The following is a 10,337-nucleotide window of genomic DNA, read 5'->3' as shown; positions in this document are numbered from 1 at the left end:
GCTTGAAATCAGCCACAGTGACAGTATTTACACCATGGAAGGGGGCAAGCTACACAACAGGGCTTCAGAGAGATGGTAACAGCACACCTCAGGAACCACACCAAGTCCTCTGTTGTCTCCAGGTCTATATGGCTTGTGTTGTTGTTTATTTATTATTTATTTATTTATTTACTTGGCTGAGCCAGGTCTTAGTTGTGGCACGCAGGATCTTTTTTTTTTTTTTTTTTTAGTTGCAGCACATGGCATCTTTTAGTTGCGGCATGTGAGATCTAGTTCCCTGACCAGGGATCGAACCTGGGCACCCTGCCTTGGGAGCATTGGGAGTGCGGAGTCTTAGCTACTGAACCACCAGGGAAGTCCCTTTATGGCTTGTGTTGCTCCTTCTAACATCCTCCCCTTCTCCCCCTGGAAAACTCCAAATCCTTCTAACCTTAGCCAGGGATCTTCCTGATTTCTGCTCCTGCTTTTTCAGCAGATGGCCACTGTAGTCTACCCTGTGACTCCCAGTACTTTATATCTGGGGTTGAGGACGCTTGAGAATGTGGCTTTTGGTGCCAGCCATGGCTGGGTTTACACCTTGTCCTGTCACTTGCTGGCTGAGAGAACTCGGCCAGGTGACTTAACCTGTCTGTGAGTTCCACAAGGGCAGGGACTCCAGCGAGACACATCTCCAGATCATCCCCAGCACCCAGCCCAGGGCACAGCACCCAAGGAGCCTCGGTTCTCTGTCCCCTCTCCTCACCCTGCTACATGAACTTAGCCAAGTCAGTCACCCTCTCTGCCTCAGTGTCATGTTCTGTAAAATGGGAAAGGTAACATGCAACTAGCAGGAGTGTGGTGGGTTGAAAGAAGGTCCACCTGCCTGCTGAGGACAGTTCTGGTTAGTGGGAAGGAAATGAAGGCTGAGTTTTCAGAAACCCTCCAGGAGTGGGCCAGCCAACCTGGGCCCCTCCTGAGTCAGCCTTCAGCCCACTAGAGCCCCAGATCCTGACTTTCTCCAGTGAGGCTTAATGTCTTTTATCTTCATCACCGCCACTCTCCACAACGTTTCCTCCACGGAGGAGCCAGAGTAATCTGAAATGTGAACCAAGCCATGCCACTTCCCTCTAAAACCCTACTGAGGTTTCTCACTGCAGGTAGATACAATCCCAGTTCCTTAGCTTCACCTCCTAGTTCCTGTGTGATCTGGCTCTTGGCTGTGTCTCTTACGTCATGTCCCCACCTCCACCCCCATACATCCACCCTGATGCTCCTCTCCAGCCACACTGGCCTCCTGGCTCTTTTGAGAATACATCAAGCCTGTTCTTGCCCCCAGGGCCTTTGCAAGGAACTTGGGGTTCCTTCTGTATGGAATTCTCTTCCCCCTCATCTTTGTGTGTGTGCGTTAAAATACACACAATACGAAGCTTACAATGAATGATGTTTAGTACATTCACAGTATTGTGCAACCATCACCACTATCTAGTTCCAGAAATTGCTCATCATGCCATAAGGAGACCCCATACTCATTAATCAGTCCCTCCTCATTTATCCCTCTCCCTAGTCCCTGAAAACCACTAGTCTACTTTTTTCTTCTCTGTGGATTTGCCTATTCTAGATACTTCATATAGTTGGAATCATACAATATGTGGCCTTTTATGTCTGGTTAAAATCGTGTTTTCAAGGTTCATCTATGCTATAGCATGAATCAGTTACTTCATTCCTTTTTGTGACTGGATCATATTCCATCATATTTCCCCTTCATCTTTGGAAGCCTCATGCCTTCTTGTCATTCATATCACAGCCTAAACACTACTTCTTCAGAGAAGCTGTCCCTGACAACCCTTTTTAAATGATCTGAGCCCTTACTGGTTTCCTTCCCAGTTTGGTCGCCACTTGTAATGGTTTTATACTTCTCATTTGTCTGCTTACTTGTGGAGACATAGACCCAGGGATCCCAATGTCATCATCTAACTCAGAACAGATTCAACCCCAGGATTTAGAGAAGGACTTCCTGGATGTATGATCCCGAGCAGGTCATGTTAATTCCCTGAAGCACAGTTTCCTCATTTGTCAACTGGGAATAATAATCGTGTCTATTTAATGAGGTTGCTGTGAGGATTATTATCAAAAGTAGTAGCAGTAATAGTAATAACATATACATAGTACTGTCGTTATAAAGATGCCCCCCACTCACTCACACATGAGAAATTATTGCATTCCTTTGGAGGAACTTTTTAAATTTCATGGACCTCACAACCTAGGTAACTGATCAGATTTCCCTTTTCCCATTGGCTACCAGGAAGCTCAGGGGTAAGTTCTGCCCCTTTCCTTAGCACATGGCAGTACTTGTTGGCTCATTTTCCACTTTACCTGATGCTCAGAGAGCTCTCTTGCCAAATGTCATGGACCTTTGTCCGTCACCTGAAATCCTGTCTGGGATGAGATGGGGGAGAAGCCAATAACATGATCAACTTTCCTAGACACAGACTGAGAGAAAGAATTTGTTGCAAAAAGAATGAGGTGTAGCTGGAACTACTGTGTCTCCCTGAGGAAATCTTGCCCTTTCTCTCATTCTCTGGGGATTTTATTCCTAGACGCTGCATATCTACTTTGTTTCCTTGATGACAATAAGTTGCTTGGAAGTAAAGTCTGGATTTGCATCTATTTGGGGGTCCCGAGCTTCCAACAGAAGCTGGCATACAGAGGGCCTCAGGGAATATAGAAAGGATGGATGATGCAAGGAAGAAAGAAAGGGAGGGAGGGAAATATGGGTACGAAAATCTATGTAAATCATGGGTGAGGGAGCAGATAAATTCATGAATAACTAAGTGAATTCTCATTGACTCCTCACAGCAAATGTACAGTAGGTGTTAGTATTACCATGATTTTTTTCAGGTGAGGAAGCTGAAGCTTGGAGGGGTGAGTGAATGAATAAGTGATGGAGTGAATGGGAGAGTGAGTGGGTGAAAGGATGGATGGATGAGTGGGTGGGTGAGTTTCCGCGTGTGTTTCCAGGATAGGCAGCCCTATCCCTGCCCTTGTGTGGTCCCACCCCTGGAGGGTCCCTCCTGCGTTCCCAGTCTTCACCCCTACCCACCTCCATCAAGGAGCACCGGTCCAGGCCAGCAAAGTTGCTGAGTATTTATTTGGTCCCAGGAGCGGTGCAGGAATCAGACCGGGGACAGGAGTGGGTGATACTGTGCAGGAAAAGGGATACTGGGAGCCAAGGGGATAGTAGGCTGGGATCACTGATTGTCAAAGCAGAGGGCGAGACCCTGGGATGGCGGGAGACCAGACTGCTCTCCTCCTCCCCCAGGGGTCCCTGGGGCTTTGGGGCATGTGCCATATTGGGGGAGTTGGCAGGTTATCATGATTGGCATAATGGGGATGGGGAGAAGGCAGGAATGGGTAGAGTGGGGGGGGTGTTAGCGTTCAGAGAAGGCTTATAGGTGGGCATGGACGTGGCTTTGGACAGGAGTCTGGGGTCAGGGGCTTGAGGGTGGGTATCAGGGTGCTGGCGGTGGCCTCACTCGGTCAGGGGGCCGCAGCGAGTGCCACTGGGCGATGGGCCGCCGGGGGTTGGCCAGCATGTCTGCCCAGTGCCGCAGCCCAGCGCCCCCGGCCGCTGCCCCTACGGCCACCCTCCCGATGGCCTCGTTCTTGCCCAGCTTGTCATAGTCCAGCACAGTCAGCTCCACCTGAACCTTCTGAGGTGGGCAGGGGAGGAAGAAGAGACAGAGAGTGGGGTAAGGAGGTAATGTGAGGGACTCAGATTTCATTGCTAAGGAGACCCTCTCCCTCACAACCCTCATTCTGAGGGGTCTTCCTAGGTCCCTGGGCTAAGGCTTCATCTGGAGCTTGGACCGGGGGAGGGGGCAGAGATAAACTCTCAGGACCCCGTTGCTCAGGGGTTGTTAGGAGGCCCCTTAGGGTCAGCCTCCTAAGGGGGGCAAATCTTCAAGACTTTGAAATGGGTGGAGGGGCCGGGCCTTAGGGTTGTGGGGAAGTCTCTTTTTCTCAGTAACCAGAGCTCCTGAGGGCAACGGGCACCCTGGTCTTGCTTGGGGGTGGGGCTTCCTGGTCCTCATGGGAGAAACTGAGATTGAGAACACAATCAGACCCCCAAGACCTGGCTTCTCAGGGTTGCTAAGGAGTCTCCCTTCCCTCAGCAACGGGGGTTTCTAAGGGCCTGGGACTCCGGGGTAAGGGCTGCTCTGGCAGGGGCTATGGGCAGGTCTGAGCTCACCTGGACCTGGTCACAGGGCACCTCGAAGCTGAAGGCCTCGTTGTAATAGGGGTTCAGAGTATTCTTCTTGATGGTCGTTTTCTTCTTCCGCACCTTTTTGCCACCCTGCAGCAGGTGGACCTTGACATACGGATCTGGGGAGAGGGAGGAGGGATCTTATAACCCCACCACTCTGGTGAGTCCAAAGGGATCAGATTGAGGGGAATGCATGAGACTCTCCTTTGGAACAACACAGAGACAGCCCATGGACCCCTCAGGTCTCCCTTTCTCTGTGCCCAAATAGAATCTAAATCCTCCATGACAGCCGGGATCCCCCTCTCCCCTATGAGACCCTCGGGGCCCAGACACTGCCAGAACCTTAGCCAGAGAACCTCCCCCGACCATCATCACCATTTGCTTGCTTCCCACTCACCTGACAGCCCTGCTACATCCATCTTCTTCAGGTTTTTAGCCTCCAGGACGATGACGGTGAGCTTCCCGGCCGTGGGGACATAGCGGAGGGAGAAGCAAATGTCACCTAGTTTCTCCTGCTAAAAGATGGAGAGGAACTCATCACCGGAACAGGGGCTCCGCATCCAACCCCTCTGCGATTTTTCTTCCCTCCCCCTCGTGTTGAAATGGTATGGTCCAGAGTTAAGACCCGGGTGGTACAATCCGAGGGGGACTGCCGAGGGGAGGCGTTGATCCACCAGGATAGACCTGGGAGCTACTCTTCTGCAGCAGGTGGAAGTGCTGGAGCCCAGAGGATCGCGGAGGCCTGTGATCTGATTGGCCCGGGGTTGAGGCGGGCGTGGCCAGATGTGGGGGCGTGGCCACGCGTGCTCACCTCCTCCCGAGGAGCCGCCTGCAGCTCCCGCCAGGCCAGCACTGGCCGCCCCAAGTCCACGGAGCTCATGGGGACCCGCACCTCCCCAATGGAGTCGTTGCGGGAGAAGCGGTCGAAGTCGTATACTGCCATGACCAGTACCCTGCCCCCCAGCTCCACGTAGGGGACCTGGGGGAAGGGGGACGCAAAGAAAGCACACGGTGAGAGTAGGAAGTGGGACACAGCACATCCAGGTGGAAGGCGATGAGTGGGGGCAGCGAGGGTCCCAAGGAACAGTTAGGGGGGTGCCTATGGACCCCAAATGGGACAGCCCAAGGACCAACGAAGCAGTCCAGGGGCCAGTAGTGCCCCCCAAAGGGACAACGCAGGGTCCAGTGGAATAGTCCCCAGAGCTGGTAGCTGCCACCAGTAAAAGCCGAAGATATCGGTCCCAAGCGTTTCAGAGACTGGGGACAGGCTGCCGGGCATAAAGCACTGAGGCCACGAGCTCACCTTGAAGGCAAAGTTCTCCCCAAAGTGTGGGTTCAGCGTCTGCCGATGCACCCTGGTCTCGTGCCGCCTCCGTTTGTCTGGCAGCAGGTAAACCCGCACGTAGGGGTCAGAGGAGCCACCTAGGTCCAAGGCTGCCAATCCCTCAGCTTGCACGATGCCCACCAGCAGCTGTACAGTGATAAGGGGACCCTAGTCTTAGCTTCCCTTCCAGAGCTTCCTCCAAGAAGGGGCTAGAACCCCTGGGACCCTCCCCTCCAAAGCATCTCCCCTCCTCCACACTCACCTGGCCACTCTGGAAATCATAATCCAGTGAGTACTGTAGTCGTCCTAGTTCATGCTTCTCTGCTACCTGCTGCCCTGGCCCAGATGGTGTCGGCTCCAGCTCCTCCACTTCTGGCTGCACCTTAGAGAGCCAGGGGCAAGGGCAGGTGAACTCTTCCCCTGATAGTGATATCCACCCAGGCGCAGAAGCCAAAGGAGACTCACAGATCCCTCCAGCTATACCTGAACACTTGCAAGCTAAGCAGAGTCGGTGTTTGATTAGTGATGTCTGCCACAGGTGGGACTAGCCATGGCAAAACACTGTGGTACATTTGTCAGTGTTTTATTAGTGATGCCTGCTACCGGTGGGGCATAGACGTGATGACACACATGCAGTGTGCTTGTCACGACTAGACTAGAAAAACAAGCACTGACAGTGTCTCATTGCCTACAGGATGGATGCAGATTTTAGTTCACACATTAATGGATGTATTGGGATGATTGTCCAAATTGCCACATTGATCAGTGATCTTGGACAGAAAATATGGAGGAAAAATGGCATATTTAGTGTGTATTTGCCATTCTAAACTAGAACAACAAAGTCAGAAAACTTCTTAACCTAAGCCACCGATTTTCAAAATGCAATGTGAATCAGAATTCCCCTGAGTAGTGTGGCAAAATGCCTTCACTTCAGAGATTCTGATTCAGTAGGTCTGGCACAAGATCCAGAATTTGCATTTCAACAAGTACCTGAACTGATTCTGATGCTGATGGTCTTTGGAGTCACTGGCTTAGGGGAGAGGGATGAAGACTGGATACCAGGGCCCTAAAGGACACCCCTTAAGGGTAATAATTTTAACACCTATTTGTTGAAAAGGGAGGTAAGGAAATACTAGTTATGGTCCACAAACTTGAGGCTCAGAGACAAACAGTGAATTTCCCAAGGTCACAGAGCCGGTTGCTCTGGGTTGGAAACCTAGGACTCTGGCTCCCAGGAGAGTCTCATTCCACTCTGCATTCAGAGGCCCAGTGCTCAGATACTTGCACCTGTAGCTTTCCACGCCAACGACGTCTTCCAACTCGCGTTTGCTTCAACCTCTCAAGGCTGCCATACAGCCTCCTCCTTTGTCTCCTTGCCCCAGACCTGTCCTCCACAAGGGTTCCAGGGGATTCATCCTAAAGCCCATGTGACCTTGTGCCTCTCCCACTCAAAACTTCTGTGGCTCCCAATCACCTTCATTACATGGGTACTGCTGAGCTCTCCAGAAACCTCACCCTAGAGCACAGGATATCTGTATGCTATACCCCAGCTATTGTGAAGAATGACTCTTTGTTCTCCAAATATCCCTCAGAATCAGGATTCCAGGCCTCAACACATGCTCCTCCTTTGAGGTAGAATGTCCTTCTCTCTGCTCTCAGTTAATTCTGAGTTCCTCTGGGTCTCAACACAGAAGTCACCTCCTCCAGGAAGCCTTCTCAGACCGCCTAGGCTGTCAGGTGGTTTCTCTGTGCTCCCATATGCCCTGTACTGCCTCTAATGTGGCACATACCACCCTGTATTTTGAATGTCTATATGAGCATCTGACTTCCCCATCAGGCTGGAGGTTCTTGTGAATGTCTGGTCTATCTCCAGGTCCCCAGGTCCAGGTTAGGGCTAGACACACAAGGGAGATGAGCAAACACAGCGGGTGTAAGAGGGATGGAGCAGGGACTGAGGCTGCTGGGCCATTGAGAGGAGTAAGGGTGAAGGAAGGAGCAGGGCTGAGGGGCTGGGCCAGGCCACACCTTGTCTATGTAACTCCGGCCCAGCTCCTTCACTTCCTGAAGGTGGACCTGGGCTTGAGCCTGGCTCTTCTTGCCCATCCGCCTCCGACAACGCTTCCGGTAGAGACAGAAACAGCAGCTGAAGACGAGGAGGGCTGAGACCAGCACGATGGTGGCCAGAGCCCAGGGGGGCACTGCAGAGGACATGGAAACAGCAAACATTGAGGCCCTGAGAGACAAGCAGGCTGATTCATTCTGTATGACACATGTCAGCTGAAATCCTGGCCTTGTTTTCCCTCCAGCCATTTCCATTCCATTTTATTCCCATGTTTTCCTTCCAACTGGTCTCACATATAAAACTATTTGAAGACCTAAGGCAGGCTGACACCATCTAGATTTTCTTGCCTATTAGGATTAGTTCCACCTCCTCTTCTACTCCCATTCTAATCTTTTTGCTCAACCGCTGTGTTTTAGAAGGCTTAACCCTTCTCTGGGCCTCAGTCTCCCTCTTTAAAAGAAGGGAGAGGTGGACCTTCCAATTCACCAATCCACAGTTCCATTCCATTCCACACCCCTTGATTTGGTTCCTGATTTTCTCACAAACCTGTTCCTTTTTCATTTCATTTAGATTCCAATCCAGGATGCCGACTACAATCTCACCCGTATTTTCCAGCCCGCCAGCCTGAATACACCCGTTCGAAGCCCGCCCCTGGGAATCCTAGCCTGGCTTTCCCTCCGCTCCACCCCGGGTTTCGCTCACCAGGGCCGTGGCTGATGCGACTCGAGTCAGGAGGCGTGTCGGTCGCTGGAGGCCCCGGTGTTGGGGGCTCCGGGAACATGGCGGCGGGGTCTTACTGTTCTTTCTGCGGAGGCACCCAAATGCTCTAGTCCCCCCACACCCACCCCGTGCATCCGTCGAGCCATCCGAACAACAAAGAACTCCAACTCCCATCGGCACCCTGGGCCGTATGGTCCCGTATGGGAACCTGCCAACCGCCGCGAGGCATGCTGGGGGTTGTTGTTTCAGCCTTCCTGCGACGGAGGGCGAGGGCTGGGGGTGGATTCCAGGACCAAATCTCATCCCAAGGGACGCCCCCTCCCTCCAAGGCCTCTAGGAATCCAATCCCGCTGACTTCTGTCCCTTCCTTGCCCTTCCCCGGGGCCTGAACCGGAAGTGGGCGAGGGCGGGCGTGGGAACCAGCGCACCGGGTTGCCCAGAGCAACGGCTGGCTCCACGAGGGCGGGGTGAAGGTAGCGCTGGTTGCCCCGGCAACGGCCTGTTGCCAGGACAACGGGCGGGGCTGACGCACAGAAGCCGAGTCCCAGAGGCGCAAGCCGGTTCGGTTCCCCGTCCCACCTGGGACCTCAGACCCGGATACCCCTGACAAGCGAAGATGGGGAGGACGCGGCCTTGCCCGTGCGTCTGTCCACGCGCCCAAGGCTGGCTCCTCCTTCCACATCTGGTCCTGGGAGTGAAGACTCAGGCTGCCCTCCCTCTCCCACTCTTGCGGGGAATGTGAGGGGCGGGCGGCTGCCCTGCTGCCTTGGCTGGGCCACCACATCCTTTTCAGCCTGTTTGTCTCTTCCGCGCACCCTGGGCTCTGTCTTCACACCTGTCCTCGTGACCGCCTCGGCCTCCATTCCTCTCTCGACCCCACATCGAGGTCCGTCTCCCCGTCGGCTTCTCGCCGCTCCTCCGTCTGGGTTGTCTGGCCTCTGCCTGTTGTCTGATCTCAGTCTACCGGGATCTCGCACCCTCTTCCACTGCCTGCTCCTCCCTTCCCTCTGGCTCTTTGTCTCCACACCTGTCTCTAAATCCCATTCTCCCCATTTCAGGCTCCAGCCCTCCCACTCCATCTGCTGGTCTCTCCCAGTGTCCCCGCCACCACACACACGCGCGCGCGCACACACACACACACACACACGCGCGCGCGCGCGCGCGCATATACACCATCTCTCTAGGGATGGAAATGAGGATGGGGCTTAGGGAGGGGGTTCCAGTGGCTCCTACCTGCTCGGTGGCTAGACAGGACCCTCCCGAGAGATACCGAGGCGCCGGCCCCGCCCGGACCCCGCCCCGGAACGCGTGTGGCTGGCGCTGTCCTGGGTGCTGATCGCGGAGCGCTGTGGGGCGGGGGCTCAGCCGAACGGAGCCGGCCCGGGGTGTGTATGTGCGTGTGTGCGTGTGTGTGAGCGTGTATATGTGTGTGAGAGAAAGCCTAAGAGTGTGTATGTGTGTGTGCGCGTGCGTGTTTGGAAGGTGGAGAACCCCGCCCCGGCCCTCGTCCCGCCCCAGCCTGGAACCACCAGGGCGCCCACGGATATTTATCCTGGTCCCAAGGATTTTCTGCCTTCTAGTCCAGCCACCGGGCATACAGACCCCTTCTCCCCACCCCAAACCCCGGGACTGTCCATAGAACCAGGCTCCGGGATATCGGGTTCTAGGACCCAGAAGACCCTCTCCGGAGACCCAGCTATTCAGATATCCAGACAGGAGACTAAGCGTGAAATTCTCCAGCAAATCCGATACAGACTTCACTCCACCCTCTAAGTTCCCCTAAGGCCGTGCCCAGAAGGCAAGCCCCCGTGCTCCCAGCTCCAGGGAAGCGAGTCCACACTGCCCAGACCCTAGACCTACAGCCTTCTCGGAGAGACTCAACTGTCCAAATCTACGTTTTTCAGGTGCAAATTGTGAGTCCCCCTAGTTTCCTCCCTAGGACATTGGCCTCAGTACCTAAACGTCAGGAACCCACCCCAATATTATTT

At 53.8% G+C, this 10,337-nt stretch overlaps 1 protein-coding gene across 5 annotated transcripts; it reads right to left on the bottom strand.

Moving 5' to 3' along the window:
- Nucleotides 1-3,109: 3,109 nt before the first annotated feature.
- SYT5 (synaptotagmin 5) lies at nt 3,110-10,231 on the bottom strand. 5 transcript variants are annotated; one of them, XM_067719149.1, is made up of 9 exons: nt 9,583-9,722; nt 8,332-8,434; nt 7,593-7,765; nt 5,830-5,949; nt 5,547-5,714; nt 5,055-5,222; nt 4,641-4,758; nt 4,229-4,362; nt 3,110-3,689 (listed from the first exon to the last, which is right to left on the bottom strand). In XM_067719149.1, exons 2-9 carry the CDS (start codon nt 8,408-8,410, stop codon nt 3,489-3,491), a joined length of 1,161 nt encoding a protein of 386 aa, XP_067575250.1. In that variant the 5' UTR covers nt 8,411-8,434; nt 9,583-9,722; the 3' UTR covers nt 3,110-3,488. The 5 variants fall into 5 exon arrangements, with proteins under 5 accessions (XP_067575250.1, XP_067575251.1, XP_067575252.1 ...); XM_067719150.1 differs by lacking the exon at nt 9,583-9,722 and adding an exon at nt 9,185-9,477; XM_067719151.1 differs by lacking the exon at nt 9,583-9,722 and adding an exon at nt 8,929-9,037.
- Between the last annotated feature and the right edge of the window lie 106 nt (nt 10,232-10,337).

The sequence above is a fragment of the Pseudorca crassidens genome, chromosome 20 (assembly GCF_039906515.1).
Source record: "Pseudorca crassidens isolate mPseCra1 chromosome 20, mPseCra1.hap1, whole genome shotgun sequence".
NCBI classification, from domain to species: domain Eukaryota; kingdom Metazoa; phylum Chordata; class Mammalia; order Artiodactyla; family Delphinidae; genus Pseudorca; species Pseudorca crassidens.
Note: the sequence above shows the minus strand (reverse complement) of the source record. Positions and strands in the feature narration are given on the sequence as shown.